General features: G+C 34.2%; 1 protein-coding gene across 1 annotated transcript in view; it reads left to right on the forward strand.

Moving 5' to 3' along the window:
* LOC127729488 (guanine deaminase-like) overlaps nt 1-21,695 on the forward strand; it is a 59,214-nt gene that overhangs the window by 31,711 nt on the left and 5,808 nt on the right. The window contains exons 7-12 of the mRNA XM_052237326.1: nt 2,236-2,343; nt 3,729-3,836; nt 15,086-15,183; nt 16,685-16,752; nt 19,795-19,938; nt 20,359-20,505. Of these exons, the coding sequence (XP_052093286.1) occupies nt 2,236-2,343; nt 3,729-3,836; nt 15,086-15,183; nt 16,685-16,752; nt 19,795-19,938; nt 20,359-20,505 (673 nt within the window). The remainder of the gene's footprint in view (nt 1-2,235; nt 2,344-3,728; nt 3,837-15,085; nt 15,184-16,684; nt 16,753-19,794; nt 19,939-20,358; nt 20,506-21,695) is intronic.

Genomic DNA, 21,695 nt, shown 5'->3' on the forward strand with positions numbered 1-21,695 from the left:
GCGCGTCTGGTGCAGTTAAACATCAATTGTCGAAAGCGCGTCTGGTGCAGTTAAATTGATATTACAGGGAAGTAACTTCGTAAGTTTAATAATACTAACGGTACCTATTTAACTGATTTTCGAAAGTGACGTTTCTGATTGAAAGGCCATTCCGTTTGACTCATCCACAATTTAAGGAGTGCAATTTTTGTTTAATTGTAAATATTTTGAGGGTATGTATATTTACGAAAATTAAATTTAGAAAGGAAATAAAATTAGGTGAATCTAAGAAGAATCATAATATTTTTTTTATTACTAGCGTTTAAATCGGTTTCAAATGTACATGGTGTTCTGGATAAATGTAATTTGATATAAAAAAAAACAAATCAAGAACAACGGGGGAAAACCATTCGGTCAACAAAATACTACATAGAAAAATAAAGATTAAGCAACAAGTATCTGCTCCACATGAAGCAACTTTGTGATGTTAATGACAACAAAAAATCTGATGACAAATTGCATTACATGATGTCATAAACAATGACAGAAGGACGGGACAGGGGGGACGACAAATGAAACATAAACAACGCCAGAAGGACGGGACAGTGGGGACGACAAAGGAAACATAAACAAGGACAGAAGAAGGGATAGTGGGAACGACAAAGAAAACATAAACAAGGACAGAAGGACGGGACAGTGGGGACGACAAATGAAACATAAACGATGACAGAAGGACGTTACATTGGTGACGACAAAGGAATCTTTAATAATGACTGAATGACGGGACAGTGGGGACGACAAAGGAAACATAAACAATGACAGAAGGACGCGACAGTGGGGACGACAAAGGAAACATAAACAAGGATAGAAGGACGGCACAGTGGGGACGACAAAGAAAACATAAACAAGAACAGACAGACGGGACAGTGGGGACGACAAATGAAACATAAACAAGGAAAGAAAGATGGGACAGTGGGGACGACAAACGAAACATAAACAATGACTGATGGACGGGACAGTAGGGATGACAAAGGAAACATAAACAAGGACAGAAGGACGGGACAGTGGGGACGACAAAGAAAACATAAACAATAACAGAAGGACGGGACAGTGGGGACGACAAATGAAACATAAACAATGACAGAAGGACGGGACAGTGGGGACGACGACAAAGGAAACATAAACAACGTCAAAAGGACGGGACAGTGGGTACGACAATTTGAACATAAACAACGCCAGAAGGACGGGACAGTGGGGACGGCAAATGAAACATAATCAAGGACAGAAGGACGGGACAGTTGGGACGACAGATGAAACATTAACATGTAACTGCACTAGACGCGCTTCTGACAATTGATGTTTCTTCAATGATATTTGAAGCCAAAATATTTTAAAATCCAAATCTTAGAAAAGTATAAAATATAAATTGATGTTTTTATAACTTCTTATTTACATTTCCGTTCGTTTGTAAATGGAACGGTTAACTTCTTTCAAAGAACTTGTTAGCTCTATGAGAAAATAATATAGAAAAAAATATTATTATTCTTTTTTGCAAAAGTGGTTGAACTGCACATGGTTTCGCCCTCATAGAAATAAAAATAAAAAATATTTCCGTATTATATTTTGATTTTTTAATCTTTTAAGTCTTTAAAAATAGTGTAATATACATTTTCTGAAAATTACATTAGGCATTTCAACTGCCAAAAATGCTCCTAAACTTACAAACTCTAATTAGTTTTAACTGTAGAAAAATATATATAAAAACTACGAACATACTAATAATTTACATATTATCTTCCTTTTTACTACAGTATCACAACATCTTGCATCAAAATTATCTTGACGATATTCCTTGTGACAGCTTTTATTGATTCTCCATATTCATGTATAAAGATCTTACAGATCTGGCTGATAAGTCGTGGAAACTCAGACAGTGACTGCTGTTAGTTTGCTATCAGGACCAGACCTACAGATTGTGTTAACAGTTTGAATATAAAGAAAACATCATATCTTTATAAAAACAGTTTGGACATTCTGATATGATACGAGGTACTGCTTTGATATCGGTTGCAGCTATGATTGGGGTGCAGCTTACAAGGAACTTCGCATGTTTAACACACACCGTCGTATTGTTTTTGTTAGCTTCAGGAGATAACCCAATATAATATGTTCAGAATCTTACCAGTTACTATCTATGTCATTTTTGAGTGAAAATTAGTTTACGAACTTTGTTATGCAGACTATATTATTTTGCAGAATCAAAGAATACAACCAATTATTACACCACGTTTTGCAGCATCTTGCGATGACAAATTGATGAATTCCCTTGCAAAGTTGGCACATGATAAAGGACTTCATATTCAGGTATAATTAAACAGTTGTGTTTTACATATTTACTTCTTATTATCGCTATTTTACGAAATTTTCCTTTGATCTTACTGACTGATAATTTCCTTTCTCAGCACAGTAGAGTGATATGAAAAATTATCGCTATTTTACGAATTTGTCTCCTTTGATCTTGCTGACTGATAATTTCCGTTCTCAGCGGAGTCGAGTGATATGAAAACGGAGTCGAGTGATATGAAAATTATCGCTAGAAACTAAGGGAACACGTGCCGTTGTCAATGAAATTACCAACGTCGTCATAGGTAAAAAAGCAATAAACAGATTATCATTGGTCATCTCAGCTCGATTGCTTTTCTCACTTTCGCCGTACCGGCTCAAGCGAGAAAATCAATCTCGCTGAGATGACCAACGATAATCTGTAATTATTTCCAGATATTTAAATAACCAATTTATCAACATATACGTTTGCTGTTAAAATATGAACTAATTAAATGTTTGATCAATCAGTCCACGAAAAGTATAACAAATGAAGGAATGGATCTCCGGTATTAAGTTAGATGGATTTACCTTTAGTTTGTAACCATTAGGTATTCTCAGAAAGGAATTCAGGTATTAGTAAACTTATTAAAAAGAAAGGCGAAAGATACCAAAGGGATAGTAAACCTCAAAATTTTTATCTAAGAATAAAAATAGATGTAATGTTAAACTTCAACGAGAGAAAATAAATCTGATACAATTAACTAAGACGTATGTTAAGCTTGAACATTGCCCGATGACAATGTTATGAACATAGGAGGAAATTCAAACATTAACCCTAAATACGATATGTCTTTCTCAACTCACTAGCAATATGTTTACGTAGACCTACAGATACCAGAATAGTCGTCTGATCTGTTATTAGACCTACAGATACCAGAATAGTCGTCTGATCTGTTATTAGACCGACAGATACCAGAATTGTCGTCTGATTTGTTATTAGACCTACAGATACCAGAATAGTCGTCTGATCTGTTATTAGACCTACAGATACCAGAAAAGTCGTCTGATCTGTTATTAGACCTACAGATACCAGAATAGTCGTCTGATCTGTTATTAGACCTACAGATACCAGAATAGTCGTCTGATCTGTTATTAGACCTACAGATAACAGAATAGTCGTCTGATCTCTACCGATTGTGTCCTATTCCTGGTTGTGACATTTTGACTGAATGTGATTCGCATGGCCGTTGATGTATGAATAGCAGGAGACATTGATCCTGTCTACGCACCTGATCTTTCTACTTTTGGAGTTCATGCCATTCCTTCAATTAAAATAAATTTCCTTGATTTGTTTCTTCTTAATAGATTCTGAGATTTGAACATTGTTTAACTACTGTTGCTTTTATTTTGATGTTTCCATTCAGACTCACATCAGTGAAACAAAAGATGAGGTAGCATGGATTGGTAATCTGTTTCCTGACCATGATCATTATGTAGACGTATATGACAAGGCTGGACTTCTGAGTAAAAGAGTAAGTTTTACTCCTTTAATGCAAATATGCCTCGTTATACCCCTTTATCGCCAGTTTTACCTGTTTCAAATATTTATTGCAAGTTTAAGATAAATATATTTGTGTATGATCATGTAAGTTATGCCTGTTTGTGATTTACGAATGTAATGTTGCTTCGTTATTCTTTATATTAGCTTGTCTATCATATATTGTCTTTATTCTTATTGTCATTTGCAGTGCATGAACATCTTGTGTGTCCTTCTAATTTTCATTACCACATGCCAGTTCTGTACATTAGAATTATTTTCAGTCTGTAATCTACTTTGTTTTTTTCATATCTTAATGTGCGTCCTTTCGCCATTTAGTATTCTCTCATTGTATGCCTGCAATCTTACAGTTTATAAGCGCTTGTGTGTACTATTTTTCTTGCTAGTTTTTTTCTGCGCCCTTTCTGTATTAAAGCTATTGCTTACCTCTTCGTTATTATCACGAATTGCTGCTTGTTATTCTTATATCAGTATTGTTTTGCATTAACTTTTTTAAAGATCCCACATGTTGACATAGCCAGTTAAATATAATATTACGGGTTTTTTCATGTTTCTGGATTTCACACATCTTACTAGATGTTTATTTATAATTGTCGTATATACATAAATTTTTAAATAAAGATAAGGAAATACCGAGTAACCCAAGAATTTTCCGTCTTTTGAAAAAGGATGTACATCTTAACTGATATTCCTGAATTAGTACAGGTATTTACCGAAGAAAATGGTGAGTTAAACCTTTTAGTTTCAGCACCATAGGCTCGGATGTTACATCCTCGTATAACTAATGTAGAGCAGGGTACTGTAGTAGTGATTTTGCGTGAGTACGAGGTCAGTTACCGTCACTTCAGGAAATAGCCACTTAGTAATAGAAATTTTCGCTTAATCTTAACATTAATTTCATATTTCGATATAACGTGGAAAGAAGAGAAGGGGGAATGACAAATTAACCAACATATTGTCCTTCCGTCAAAAATTCTGAAGCTCTTCTTCCTTTCGATAAATCTGAATTGAACATGGATTTAAGTCACCTGAAATCAAAAAGTTACACTGTATGCAAAAGGACCAAAGAATTTCATTTTTCAAATTGATAAACCTTTTTAAGAAAGAATATTTTGCTCAAAGCAAGCTTTGATATTCGTCTAAAAACGGTAGGCTTTCTAATATCGAGGACGTCATGGAAGGATAACGTCATGCCCCTGCACACTTATCTTCCCACGTTTTAAAAAAGTAAAATCTGACTTTTTCTTGTCTAAATCGGTTAAAAAAAACAAAGTTTTAAGAATTAATTGAAACATATTGTGCTTGTAATAACAGTATGCCGTATTTACGAAACACGTCCTTTATAACATAAAATGCCAGGGGACGGTAACTGGTAGCAGACGGTAACCTGTCCTCGACCAGAACAGCAACGATTATCTCAGAAATTCACTTATCAATTCAATCATAAATGTCGGTTTCGAGTATCATAACATATTTACAAATTGATTTTTTTGCTGTTGAAATTTGTGCAATTGTTCGCTTTGTCAAAAATTGTGCACTGTAAATATTTATATAACAAATCAGCAAACAATGAAGTTAGCGGTAGATCGATGGCAATAGAAAATCAATAAAAGATTATAATCGTCTATTTCGAGTTTTTCATCTGGTAAACTCAAACTCATAGTAAGTTACGAGTAGCATTGATTGGTAATATGTTCCCTAATCCTGTTCATTATTTTGATGTATATGACCTTACAGGCTTGGTAAAAAGGGTAAGTATTTCCAGTATATTACAAATATGACATGTTTTATCTTATAATGGGAGTATAATCTGTCTTTAATATTATTTGCAAGTTTTTTTATAAGAATTTTTATTATTTTAGTTATTCCTGTCTGGGATTTATGTACTAAAATGGTGCTGCATTGTTCTGTATATAATCAGCTCGTCTATAATTTATTGTCCGTATTGCCCTTTTTAGCTCACCTTGTGAGCCTTTACAATCACTTTGAGTCCGTCGTCCCGAATTTTTTCTTTAAAAATCACCTCTGAAGCCGCTCAATGAATTGGAACCAACGTTTGTCTGATTCATCCTATAGGGTATCAATTAAACAGTGTTCGTCATGATTGATCAACCAACACGCCCACCGTGTCTAAAATTAGAACATAGGAGTCAAAGTAAAGTCTTTGGATAAGATTTCTAAAACTCAGCAATTAAAGAAAAACTGACGCAGATAAAAATGGTCAGCATAACAAGTTCTTTCTACACTGAAAATTTTGGAAAATCTACCCACTAGATTTGGAGTTATTTCTGCTGAAATGTTGATATTAAACTATTTTGCATTTCCTTGCCATTGTTTAAAACTATATATAGGAGTTTTGTTGAAATTGTAAAGTGCTCAATTGATCAGCATGACAATATGTATCTATCCTGAAAAAAAATGATAAAAATCTAACAATTTGTTTGGAGTTATTGTCCGTAAAATGTCGACTGTTATCGTGGAATCTATAGAGCTAATCAAAAAGTGTAAATTACAGAAAGGATCAGCACAACAAGATGTATCTATCCTGAAAATTGGTCGAAAATCTTCCACCTGTTTTAGAGTTGTTTTACCTGAATATCATTTATTGCCGTTTTCCCCCTTTCATTGTGAAAAGTATTAATCCTCAAAATGATCAGCACGACAAGATCGATCTCTTAAATTGCAAATTTCAGAACAAAACCTGTTTTTGAGAAATTGCCCTTGTAAAAGACATATTTTCGTTTTTTGCAATTTTTTGGCTGTTAATTTTGAAAACTTTAGGAGTAAGGTTAAAAGAATTTACCGCAAAAATTATCAACATTTTTATCTGCCTTAAAATTTTACAACTCTTTTTTGTGTTATCGCCCCTGGAATGTTGATTTTTACTGTTTTTGAAATTTTGGAATCAAACATTAACAGAAACACAAAGAGTAACTATAGTTTGTGAATATAAAAGTCTAAGCAGCAAACTGACGACTTGTTTTCACCAGATGAGATATACAGGCACAGGTGTGCCTGTTGTTATAATCTGTAGTACATGGACATATCGTATATACTAACTTCTAATTTTCACTGTTACATTTCAGTTCTGTGCATTATAAAATTTTTTAGTCTGTGATCTACCTTATTTTTTATTATGTCTGTAATGTACGAAGCTTCTATATGTACTTCTCCTTGTCTAGTTTTCTCTCATTGTATGCCTGCAGTAAACCGATGTAAAAGTGATTGTCTGTACCCTTTATGTTGCTAGTTTTTCCTGTACCATCTATATTAACACAATTGCGGACCGTTTCGTTATTATCATAATTTGCTGCTTGTTCTCTTTTTACCATTACTATTTTCTGTTATCTTATTAATAGATCGCATATTCAGACTATGCCAATTTAACATTATATAAACGGGGTTTCGTGATCCTGGATTTGACACACTCTACTAGATGTGATCGAGGAATCGTGGAACAGATGACACAAATAAAACTTGAGATGTTTACCCTGTCCTAGCACCTTACTTGACTCCAGTTGTGTTTTTATCTTTTAGCTTTTAATGTTCTGTGACTGCGTAATGATTTTGCCTTCCAACTGATTTGATTCGAGCGCCATGCATAAGTCTTGCATAGACGAAATGCGTGTCGTCTGGCTATCTTATTTATAAGCCTGGTATCTTAGATGAATTTTGATTTTACTTCAGAACTTGTGAGATATTTACTGAACATTAAAATGCTGTCTTACCCCGACGAAGGCGAGACTTAGGCGTGCTGTTTTCGGCGGCGCATATGTGGCGTCAACAATTTGTTAAAGTTTGTGATAAGGTCAATTTAAGAAAAGATATACGTAACTTTTATACTTTCGGATATATAGTAAATTGAATACCCTGTAGAAAATTCAAATATATAGGAGGCACGTAAATATCGAAACAGATATTTAAACATTTGACTTTAACTACCTTTGCTTAAAACATATCTTCGAATTTCCGTTTTATTGATATGAAAGTTATAAGGGGTCACCGAATTCGTTTTTGTTGTATAAATCATTCAAGTGTCACTGTAATATCTAAAAACGTTGACAAAAATAAGATTTCTAGTCACGACGTCACGATATTTTTTGCCTTTTCGGCGCTTTTTTGATCGCTGAAATGTCAATGAGAATATTAAGTTAGAATTGATGAACCTTTTTCAATATCTTCGTGTATTCCATACATTTTTACTACTGTTTTGAGGATATTTTTTATTTGTTATATTTAAGAAAGTATAAAAGTTATATATATATATAATTTTTAGAAGTTCATGTGCAGTTCCTCGTGCCCATTTACGTATCTGTAACCAATGCGATTTGGTATGCTTTGTATCAGTACAAGCACATAACATGTCTATCCATTGAGATTATTATATGGTCCACCTCGTCAGTCATGGTTCATTGACTTTGGAATTTTTGAATAGTTTACAGGATAAAGGTTGTGGTTAGGTCAGTTTAAGTGGACACACTTATGATAAGTGAATGATATATAGTATGCGGTTGTATTAGCATTGCCATATTATTTCATCGGTGATTATTTTGCCCTGAGTATTTGAAATCTTTCACATTTCTATCTATAGTAAGGAAAATATATTTTATTTTGTATGTTGGTCAAATATTTGAATAAAAACCATGTGCACTCTTTATAGGATCATCATCGTCATCTCAGGGTATTATTGTAACGAAAACCGCGCGGTCGGGCCTTAGTGTAAACTATAAATATTTATCCCTTAGTGCGTTGCTATAAGAATGTGTTATATTAGAATGAACGAGTATATAAAAATTAAAAGTTATATCTGGTGACTCTTATTTGGTAGCGTGGACTCTGGTATCGTGGTACTATGTGGTACTCTGGTATCGTGGTACTATGTGGTACTCTGGTATTCTGAATACACACTGGTAAGGTTTGGTTCCTCTGGTAAGGTAATGACTCTGATATAAAAGGGTAGATTGGAGTATAGGTTTTTGTATGGTAACTCTCGATGTTTGTAAGAATAACAGACTCGTTAAATAAAACTCAACTTATATTAACTTTAAGATGTATTAAATATCAACAATACATATAAATATTAAATAACTTAACAGTTTTTTAGACTTACAGATAAATACTTTATTAACCTTTTATCGTGCATTAAAGAAAATGGATAGCGGAAAAAAATATACCCAGAAAGTTTACTAATTGTAGTTTGGTAATCGGCAAATGGTAAATCAAATTCAATGCCAAAAGATAAAGTTTCTCTCGAGAAGTTATTCTCTAAATGCAACTTGGAAAGGAATTAACAAACCCACATTATACGGACGTCGTCTCCTCGGACATTGTAATAGTGTTGGCTATCTGGTTAACTACTTGGTCTGGTACATGGTATCTGTACGTATATCAAAATAGCATGGAATTAACGTGTGTTACTTGCCCAGGGTAAAATCGTGCTGAAGACTTATCTGTATTCTCCGCCGTATTTATACTTAGGTAAACCAATTTACCGATTTGGTCTACCATTTACCATTTCGGAAAATACCTAAATTACCAAAACCGGAACTGGTGATTACCAAAATAGGTAATGACGTCATTGTACGTCATTTTAAGTACACAATGCACAGGTGTTCCTATGTAAAAACATAGGCAAGAATGATAAAAAGTTTTAGAGTTATCAATGTTTAAACATAGTTATACAAGAAATATATAATAAGAAAAGTCAATTATCGGTAAGATTTAAACAACGTCATCACACAATTTTAGGGGAAACAAGTTCCATTTCAGGGGACCCACATTTCGTTACACTCTCCCCACCTTTGAAAAATAATGTTTGTCCCCAAACATGAATAGGCATTTCCTAAAATTTAAAACAAGTTCTCCAATATCATTCATTAAAATATTCTATAACATACATATTCAACATTATAAAACATTATTTAATCAAATTTAATTAATCTTCGGAATGTTCATTGTTCATATACGTCTCCACGAAAAGCTTGAATTCCGCACTGTTCTTTATGATCCTTTAGTCTTGTAAATGTTCATATAGCACCAACATCGCTTCTTCTCATAAAGATTGTTCATAAAACACAAGTTCTGTTTATTTTGACGAATGTTTTAGTTTATAGAGCACCGACATATATATCTTTTTCACTTGACAAATGTTCATAAAGCACTAACACATCTTCTTCGCGTGATGAATGTTCTTACATCAGAACTTATTCTGTGTATTTTGACGAATGTTTATAGAGTACCATCAAATATTCTCAGCGGGACGAATGTTCATAAAAGACAATTGTACAATTGAATTTCCTGAAAATAAGTTACATATTTAAACATTCAATAAATGTAAGCAATATTAATAAAAATCTGAAATAAATTAAACGTCAATTTGAAAAAAATACTCTTTCCCTTATACAATATATATGGACTTTTATCTTTAAAAATCAAACTAAATAATCCTTGGTACAAGTATATCTATGTCTGCAACAATGAGACGGTGATACACAATTTTATTATCCGACTGCGTTGGTAATTCAGCAGTCCCCATCGACATAACTACACTTCCATTAGCCATGCGAAAACCACTACGTGCATTGGACAACACTGGCTTTACACTCTTGGACATGATATTATACATGGATGAGTTAAGGACACTAACAGTGGACCCGGTATCAATCAAACAATTCAATTTCATGTCATAACAGTGACAATTACAAAATGTACATATATTCTTTCAGAAAATATTTATCTGATTCAATTTTTCAAAATTATTGGATTCTTCAAAATCATATTTAGTTTCGGCTGAAACTTGGTCCTCAGTTTCAGCCACTAATAGTTTCCCCGACCAGACATTTGGTCTGCCATTTTTCTTGGAATTAAGTTTTTATTTCTGTTACCATCTAACCTTTGGGATCGGTTATTCAATAGGAGACATTCCCTTTTAATTACAGGAAACCCCACAATGGTAACAAGAAAAAGTTTTCTTATTTTTTTCTATTATTTTCTATTTTTGCAAGACGACCTGAAATGTCATCAACTTGTTCAGACAAATAAGTTTTCCTATTTAGATCAAAATTATCATTTTCATTTACAGCACAAACTAGCTTAGTGCCGTGTTTACGTCTGTCATTTTGGAATGCTTCATATTCAAGAGCTATTTGAATAGCGTTATTAATACTTTTTGCTTTGGCCTGGAAAATAGCCCATTCCATGTCAACATCATTTAGGGAATCAATAAAACAATCGCATGCTAATTGTTCTTTAATCTCTATCGGAGCTGATGGATACGCTAATCTTACTAGATGTTTTATGTTTTGGCCTAACACAGGTATTTGTTCCGTGCGTCCGCGTATTTTATTTTTCATTTGCGCCCTGTACATTTCTGCTTGGTTTTCTGGTTGAAAACGAGACGCTAAGGCGGCTGTCAGTTGTATAAAATTGGTCCGCATCTCTGGTCTTAAATCGGTTAAAATACTTTGGGCGGTACCTCTTAAGCTAGTAGCTAGTTCTAAAGCTTTCTCTATGTCAGACCATTTGTTAATTGCTTCAATTAATTCAAACTGAACTAAATAGTCTTCCCAATTACTTTCACCATCATAAAGTGCTGATTTCTTTTTGTAATATTTTGTATTTTGTTAGTTTAAATCATAATCACGCTCAAAATTTTGTTCATTGCTAATGCCAGCATAATTTGTATTACTGGTCATTTCATCAGTACGGTGATCATGGTCGGTCCCGTTAACCCCCACTCTGAATCGTCCGCGGGACGTCAAAGGTAATGCTTGGTACGTTGCCCCCTGATTATGGGGTACGCCCCGGTCCAAAGTCCTAGGTAAATCTCCCGAATCCCATCTACCCCGTCGGGCATCGGATTCACAAGACGTCGCGCCTCGTCTTGTATTCCCGGAGTCTCCCTCAGCAGTATCCCTTGCTTTCTGACTCCAAAACCCATACCTAGACCCTCTGGCAGCATGGTCCGAAAGAGTCCTTGACTCTTCACCAAAATTCTGTTTTACCGTACGCGCTGCATTTTTTTCCAAATGCACAACCGTTGCCCTATTTGAAACTTCCGGGTTTTTCGCTTGGTCAATGGCCACTTTCCTTGATGGTGATAGATCCCCTGACAATGGCCTATTGTCAGTATGATGTATACCATCCTTTTCGTATCTATTCGTATTCTCTTGTGAGGGCCATTGATCTTGGTTCACTCTTATGCCTATCTCTCCGGTCGGCGTCAGATCATGGAAAATTTCACAGGACCGAGATCGGGGGAGCACTGGTCTACCCTGGGCAGTTAACCTAGGTGTTTCAAATTTATTTTCCGCGCTATCCATTTTACTTATTTTTATTTATGCCTTATCTTGAATATAATTACACTTTTTGAAAGAATATAAAAATGTAGGTACATCCCACCGCTGCCACCACTGTAACGAAAACCGCGCGGTCGGGCCTTAGTGTAAACTATAAATATTTATCCCTTAGTGCGTTGCTATAAGAATGTGTTATATTAGAATGAACGAGTATATAAAAATTAAAAGTTATATCTGGTGACTCTTATTTGGTAGCGTGGACTCTGGTATCGTGGTACTATGGAGTACTCTGGTATCGTGGTACTATGTGGTACTCTGGTATTCTGAATACACACTGGTAAGGTTTGGTTCCTCTGGTAAGGTAATGACTCTGATATAAAAGGGTAGATTGGAGTATAGGTTTTTGTATGGTAACTCTCGATGTTTGTAAGAATAACAGACTCGTTAAATAAAACTCAACTTATATTAACTTTAAGATGTATTAAATATCAACAATACATATAAATATTAAATAACTTAACAGTTTTTTAGACTTACAGATAAATACTTTATTAACCTTTTATCGTGCATTAAAGAAAATGGATAGCGGAAAAAAATATACCCAGAAAGTTTACTAATTGTAGTTTGGTAATCGGCAAATGGTAAATCAAATTCAATGCCAAAAGATAAAGTTTCTCTCGAGAAGTTATTCTCTAAATGCAACTTTGAAAGGAATTAACAAACCCACATTATACGGACGTCGTCTCCTCGGACATTGTAATAGTGTTGGCTATCTGGTTAACTACTTGGTCTGGTACATGGTATCTGTACGTATATCAAAATAGCATGGAATTAACGTGTGTTACTTGCCCAGGGTAAAATCGTGCTGAAGACTTATCTGTATTCTCCGCCGTATTTATACTTAGGTAAACCAATTTACCGATTTGGTTTACCATTTACCATTTCGGAAAATACCTAAATTACCAAAACCGGAACTGGTGATTACCAAAATAGGTAATGACGTCATTGTACGTCATTTTAAGTACACAATGCACAGGTGTTCCTATGTAAAAACATAGGCAAGTAGGCATAGGAAAATTTCACAGGACCGAGATCGGGGGAGCACTGGTCTACCCTGGGCAGTTAACCTAGGTGTTTCAAATTTATTTTCCGCGCTATCCATTTTACTTATTTTTATTTATGCCTTATCTTGAATATAATTACACTTTTTGAAAGAATATAAAAATGTAGGTACATCCCACCGCTGCCACCACTGTAACGAAAACCGCGCGGTCGGGCCTTAGTGTAAACTATAAATATTTATCCCTTAGTGCGTTGCTATAAGAATGTGTTATATTAGAATGAACGAGTATATAAAAATTAAAAGTTATATCTGGTGACTCTTATTTGGTAGCGTGGACTCTGGTATCGTGGTACTATGGAGTACTCTGGTATCGTGGTACTATGTGGTACTCTGGTATTCTGAATACACACTGGTAAGGTTTGGTTCCTCTGGTAAGGTAATGACTCTGATATAAAAGGGTAGATTGGAGTATAGGTTTTTGTATGGTAACTCTCGATGTTTGTAAGAATAACAGACTCGTTAAATAAAACTCAACTTATATTAACTTTAAGATGTATTAAATATCAACAATACATATAAATATTAAATAACTTAACAGTTTTTTAGACTTACAGATAAATACTTTATTAACCTTTTATCGTGCATTAAAGAAAATGGATAGCGGAAAAAAATATACCCAGAAAGTTTACTAATTGTAGTTTGGTAATCGGCAAATGGTAAATCAAATTCAATGCCAAAAGATAAAGTTTCTCTCGAGAAGTTATTCTCTAAATGCAACTTTGAAAGGAATTAACAAACCCACATTATACGGACGTCGTCTCCTCGGACATTGTAATAGTGTTGGCTATCTGGTTAACTACTTGGTCTGGTACATGGTATCTGTACGTATATCAAAATAGCATGGAATTAACGTGTGTTACTTGCCCAGGGTAAAATCGTGCTGAAGACTTATCTGTATTCTCCGCCGTATTTATACTTAGGTAAACCAATTTACCGATTTGTTACCATTTCGGAAAATACCTAAATTACCAAAACCGGAACTGGTGATTACCAAAATAGGTAATGACGTCATTGTACGTCATTTTAAGTACACAATGCACAGGTGTTCCTATGTAACAACATAGGCAAGAATGATAAAAAGTTTTAGAGTTATCAATGTTTAAACATAGTTATACAAGAAATATATAATAAGAAAAGTCAATTATCGGTAAGATTTAAACAACGTCATCACACAATTTTAGGGGAAACAAGTTCCATTTCAGGGGACCCACATTTCGTTACATTATTATATTACATAATATTGAATAAGAGCTCTTTCACAAAATTTTATATGTGGTCTTAGAAATTTACATTGAACGGGTTTTATAGTAACGATATGCACTTGATATTTTGTTAACTTGAAGAGTAGGAAAAGAGGAAAATGGAAGATTTTCCAAATCATTTCAATTATTATTTTTCTATTCCTACGACGACAATTTTTATAAACGTTGAGCATAAAAAACATTGTATGATTACTTTCGATTCGCATTATACATGTTCCTCATCAGTTACGCTGTTCGCCATAAGTGACTTTTAGAAAGTTGTTTCGGCATCATCAGCTGTCGAAGTGTACACCAAGGAAAGACATTCTAACGGACCAATCCCGTTTATGTATTCGTAGATATGCAAATCATATAGTAATTATATTTGTTTTACCTTTCATTGGCCTGCAGTAGTACTCTTGGTTGACTTTAGAGTAGACTTTCCTGATGAAATTTAACAAATAAAAGCGTTTCGGACGTGTCTTATTAATGTAGTTGTATTTTCATTTTGATCATTGGAATACATTTAATTTCACATTTGTTTGCAAATTTTCTGTTGTAGACAGTTTTAGCACATGGTATTTATTTAACAACAGAAGAGAGGAAAATAGTGAAAGATCGTGAATGTGGTATCTCTCATTGTCCTAATTCTAACACATCGTAAGTATTCTATATTTGGACATTTTAGCAGTTAGTTATTGGTTTGTAGATCTGTATATTGTAATTTCCGGCTACTCCATAATATTTATACATGACAGACATAATCGTATTTAGGGTCAATAGTGATAAGCAAAGAGAGTTGCAGTAACATTTCATTGTTATTGCCGGCTACTCCATAATATTTATACATGACAGACATAATCGTATTTAGGGTCAATAGTGATTAGCAAAGAGAGTTGCAGTAACATTTCAACTGGACACTCAAGCATAGAAGCGTAGATGGCTTTGTTCATTTGGACACTCAAGCATAGAAGCATAGATGGTTGTGCATTTCTTGTGGTTCTTAAATATAATTATATACTTTTGTTTGTCTTTTCGTCGTTTTTCGTTTTTTCATGGTCATGTCGGTTTCTATTCGACTTGTGCATTTTGATGGTACCTTTTGTATATTCTCTCTTTTTTACAATGGTAAAAATGAAAATAACACTTAATAAATAATGAAAGCTCAAACCCAGATATTTACAAACCAAGGATATATGAATGCATTTGTACTTTGTATACTTGAATACGTTAGAAGCTATATGGGCAAAAGGGTCATTCAAAGAATAGCCAAATTAATTTTAGGTTTTGATTGAGGGAGTTGGGACCTCAGTTTAAATAATTTTAAATTTTTTCAATCGAAAATTCAAAAAAAGTCATTGATAAATCATGTCAGTACTGAAGAATTGACTACTGAGTTGTTGATGCCATCGGGTATATAAACAGTCTACCAGCAACGACAATGGTTTTATAAATCTGATGTTTCCGATTCGAAGCGCTTGTCTGGGTCGGGTCTACTTTCATCAGGATTGCTCAAACCCAAAAAGTAAATCATCATAAAGAATTTTTAAAGACATGAACACTTAAAGAGCTATATGACCAAATGGAACATTAAAGAAAAATAACCCATTTCGTCTAAGGTCATCTTTACCTGAGGGAGTCGGAAAATTAGTTTCTAAATTTATTAACAGATAATTTAGGAAAAATATTTAAAATGTCATGTCAGTACCGACACACTGACTACAAAGCTGATGATACCTTCGGGGATTAACAGTAAACCTGCAATGGTATCGACGTAGATACCGAAAATGACGATTTTATAAATTTGACTCGTCCGCTACGTTTTCAGGATTTACCTTCATCAGTAACTATCAGAACAAAACAAATTTGAAAGGCAATGGTGTTAAAATCTCGAATACACAAGGAGCTGTATGAAAAAAAGGATCAACTTTGTTTGAGGGAGTTGACACCATAGTTCATTGAATGAATAAAAAAGTATCCATATAGATAAGGAAATTCCTGAAGGAAAAAGAAAATATGAACTCATTGTGGTTAGACAAAGACAATTGAAGGGTTAAGGTCAGCCTGTATAGGAGGATAAGAGTTAGTTCAGATTTGCGGTGGCATGGTGAAGTATATGACGAGTTTGTACTTACGTAATGATTTTTTTTATTATAAATAGAATTCGTAGTGGTACGTGTGATGTTAAACAACTGTTAGATGAAGGTATCAAGGTCGGTCTAGGAACTGGTGAGTAACAGTACATTTTAGATAGACATTTTCGAAAAGTCGTCTACCATGACACTTACACCGACACCTACACTGGCTACAAAAATATAGGGACCGTATCAAAATGTCTAGACATACCGAATGAATGACCTCGTAAAACTTGGTTGCAGATCTAATAAATATAGAATGTATTTTTTCTTATATAATTTTTTATTCGGAATCGGAGCTAGAAACACCGAATCCTCTCATCAGTTTTATATTATTTAAAGTAACAAGTTTGTGGTATTCCATCTGTGTTTTTTATTGTCTCCGTTTGCTATCATTCAAACGAATACAGTGTTGCTGTAGAATATACGAATATGGCGAATTGAATTGCTTGAAATTCGGAACATAAATAAAGTATCTTATTTCTTATGGAGCAAGCGTATATTAAATCAATGTAAATCAATAGGTCTAAGGATTTGTAATGGACGTTTCAGTGACTCAAGTATATAAAAAAAATGGTTGTAGTGTAATATCCCACCAGATATAAAATTACAGAAGTAACGAATAACTGCAAAAAGTAAAATCGAAATGCAAAAAGTAATAAAAAAATTCAAGAACTACTAAAAAAAACTAAAATTTTTTTGCCGAAATTCCCAAAAAATACAATTTCCCAAAACTAAACATACAAAAAAATTGACCCCCCCCCCAAAAAAAAAACAATCAATGTAAATCAATAGGTCTAAGGATTTGTAATGGACGTTTCAGTGACTCAAGTATATAAAAAAAATGGTTGTAGTGTAATATCCCACCAGATATAAAATTACAGAAGTAACGAATAACTGCAAAAAGTAAAATCGAAATGCAAAAAGTAATAAAAAAATTCAAGAACTACTAAAAAAAACTAAAATTTTTTTGCCGAAATTCTCAAAAAATACAATTTCCCAAAACTAAACATACAAAAAAATTGCCCCCCCCCCCCCCCCAAAAAAAAAAAACCCAACAGTTACAGATATTAAGGTTTATTTGACAAAGCGCAGCAACACCGTTTCACGCTATAAAAGACTGTACACGCTCCTGTTTCTGATTTCCGAGTTATAATTTACACAAAACCCCCATTTTTTTTTACAAAGTACAATATTAAGATCAGTCAATTCTCAGCTACTAAACGTAGATAATAAAGTAGCGAATCATTCAAAATAAAAGTTTTATACAGTATTTAAAATGTAACTTGGAATTTTTTTTAATACAAACACCTGTGGTCGTTGTACATCTTGAAATGACCCCTTCTTAAAAAGGTTACCTGTTGGCATATGCGTAGGTGTATTCGTCGGTATCGAATAGTTTTCGATTAGAATGATAAATAGCTTGATAACTGCACCAGATGCGCATTACGACAATTAATTCTTCTTCAGTGATGTTCGAGGCCACAATATTTGTAAATCCAAAATAGTACACACACGCTTAACAGCTAATCAAACCTAAAAGAATCTACAATGTGACCAAATTCATACAAGGAACCAAAGCTTTGCATGAGGGAGACATATTCCTTCATTTCAAATGATTTTCAAAAATTCACAGCAAATTGCAATCCAACAATATCTGTATATTCATGCCAGTGCTAAAGTACTGGCCACTTGGCTAATGATACCCTCTGTGACTAACAGTCCTCCACCAGAACCTCGCTGCAGAGGTATCGACCAAGTTGTAGTTATGATATTAACGGTACCTATTTTACTACTCTGGATGCGCATTTCAACAACAATTGATATCTCTCCAGTGATGCTTGAGGCCAAAATATTTGTAACTCATAAATATAATACTGAAACACTGCCTCCCACCTCCCGCCCCTATCTCCCACCTCCCACTTTTAGAATCCTTTTTTCTCTCCCACATCCCGCCCCCCCCCCCAACCTCCCACCTCCCTCAAAAGCTGTCCAACAACAACTTAGCATAATAAAACCAACAACATATTAATTACTTTAGAACCGGCAATATAACAACCTAAGCACACTGTCGCGAACAACCTAAACACTGTCACCGACACACATACACTTAATTTGCAACGTCAATAACTATATTAGCACCGTCTCCGGCAATCTTATTTAGCACCGGTACCATCAAAATTATTTAACACCGTCAAAAGTTAAACAACTTATACACAACTACTAACTACATTACTCATTAGCACCGTCACCGGCAAACTTATTTGCACCGTCAATATAACTACATTAGCACCGTCACCGACAAACCTAATTTGCACCGTCTATAATTACATTAGCACCGTCACCGGCAATCGTATTTAGCACCGTCACCGGCATCCCGAATTAGCACCGGAACCGACAACCTTAGATAAAAACAAAATAAACGTTTTGTTGTAATTATCAGACATATTCTTTTCAAGTTTTCCAACTTTGTCAACCCAACATTTCGTCGGTTTTGTTGTTGTTTTTGCTTTTATACTTCCGACTGGCCAATGACAGAGCTTGTTACGTATTGTTTACCAATCGGCAACCATGGTAACCAATAATTTCAAGAAACTATACAGACATAAGTTTATCATTAAAAAGTGGGAGGCCGGCATTACAATACAAACGTTGAAGAGCTGATGAAACCAAAACGGACATAACGTGTAGCTAAATTTAAGTCAAGCAATATTTGAAAATTAAATTGATTACATAATATTATATTATAACGACACTTGTATTGATGGATATGATGCTAGACAAGTTTTCATAGGCGGTGTGGAGTTTTATTGTAGTTGTTTATAATGCATGTAATCTTCGGAAACTGTTAGATTGGGTATTTGTTTTCCTTTTTCTAAATAAAAGTTTAAAGCGATAAATAACATTTATATGAGTTGGAAGAATTACGGGTACCTTACGCAAGAATATTACATCTTGTAAAGTGTTGTCACCTATTTGAAATCAAATGTGTAATATACAAAGCTGTTAGACATGCCTTCCGATTTCCCGCCTTTCCTGGATTATTCCTCCTTGGTCATTATTCCTTCACTAAGTTATTTCGTTGAATAATTGTAGTGTTTCAATGTATGTCAGTTAATAAATTAACCTTTTGTAGATTGTTCTGGTGGATACAGCACATCGATGAATGATGCCATGAGATGCTGTTTGCATGTGTCAAATTTTCACGCGATTCACACAGAGAAGATCCATATATCTCATAGAGAAGCTTTCATGATGGCAACATTAGGAGGTGCACAAGGTAAGAGTCATCTTCATCATCAATTTATGTTTATACAGGAAAAGACAGAGAGATTATAAATGTCATGACATCTTGGAGTGTTTAATCTGTTTTTATTGGAAAATGAAAATAACACATGATAAATTGTATGCGTTCAAGCGCTTTTCTAGATTTACCTTCACCAGGAACCCTCATAAGGCAAGGACATGTAAAACCCGAAACTTGTGAAGAGACTTCTGATTTATTATTTTCGAACGGCCGAATTGGTATCTTCTTTTACTTGTTTTTATTCATTATGAATGAAAACATGTATGCATCGACAGGATAGGTATCTGCTGTAGTTTATGTATCATTTTAAGATCTCCCTGATCTAATGATTCTTCTATTCGTATATGGTGTTTTTTATATTAATAGTTAACACACTTTTTCGATTTTATTCAGTGTTGGATATTGCCGATAGAATCGGCAACTTTGAAGTAGGAAAGGCATTTGATGCTCTTGTCATTGACGTCACAAAAGAAGGTTCACAGATTGATATCTTTGAAAATGATACAATAGACGATATTCTTCAGAAATTCATCTATTTAGGTAAGAACGTGAATTCAAACTTGAGAACATCATCATTTACAGCTTGTTTAGCACGCTTAGTTATAGACATGTTTGTAAATGAGTTGGGTAGGCTTAATAACGAGGTTATTTTTAAACTTAATTTGAAGATATAAAATCCTATCTCAAGCACCACTGTATGCAAATATCGAACATTTATAGGCCAATGATAAAACATTGATTACCATTAAAGCAAACTAACATAAACATATGCTATTTTTATCTTAAGGACACTTCTTGATAATATTAGAAATTGGCATATTAAACGTTTGTCATGTTCAGGTATCAAATTAATGCAACTTTATTACACGCCATTTTCTTTGGAACATGCCTGTACCAAGTCAGGAATATGATAATTGTTTTCCTTTCCTTCTGTTTGTTGATAAAGTCTACCGTTTGATTTTGTTGGTTTTTATGCACTTTTCCTTTTTGAATTTACCTTTGTTAAAATTTTTTTTATCCCCAGACCGCTGCTGGTTTAGTTATTATACCCTTGTGGACTTGCAGTCCATCAGCAGTAGCTTCGACTTATTTAAATCAATATGGCATCAAAAAATAATTTGATAGGTACATTTCGAGTTTATATTGATCAATTTATGAAACTCAAAGCCAATTGTGAAATCGTAAAATATAAAATATTGGATAAGAAAACCAAATTGAAGTTGGGTTTACTCATGACAATGATAATATGTCAATATGCATAACAAATGTGTTTACAAACATATTGAAAATAAATTGTTTTTCATATACTTACGCATTAAGGTCGATTGTTTTTATTTGTCAATTGTTTATTTAGCTCACCTGGCCCGAAGGGCCAAGTGAGCTTTTCTCATCACTTGGCGTCCGTCGTCGTCGTCGTCCGTTGTCGTCGTCCGTTGTCATCGTCGTCCGTCGTCTGTCGTCGTCTTTAACTTTTTACATTTTGAATTTGTTCTAGAGAACCACTGAATGGAATGAAACCAAACATGGCATGATTGTTCTTTATGAGGTGTTGACCAAGTGTTGTTACTTTGAAGCCGATCCACCATCCAAGATGGCCGCTAGCGGGGGACTTCGTTTAACATAGGACCCTATGGACAATACATACAAATGTCTTCTTTTGAAGAACCACTGAATGGAATGAAACCAAACATGGCATGAATGTTCCTTATGAGGTGCTGACCAAGTTTTGT

This window comes from Mytilus californianus, unplaced genomic scaffold (genome assembly GCF_021869535.1).
Source record: "Mytilus californianus isolate M0D057914Y unplaced genomic scaffold, xbMytCali1.0.p SCAF_2, whole genome shotgun sequence".
NCBI classification, from domain to species: Eukaryota; Metazoa; Mollusca; class Bivalvia; order Mytilida; family Mytilidae; genus Mytilus; species Mytilus californianus.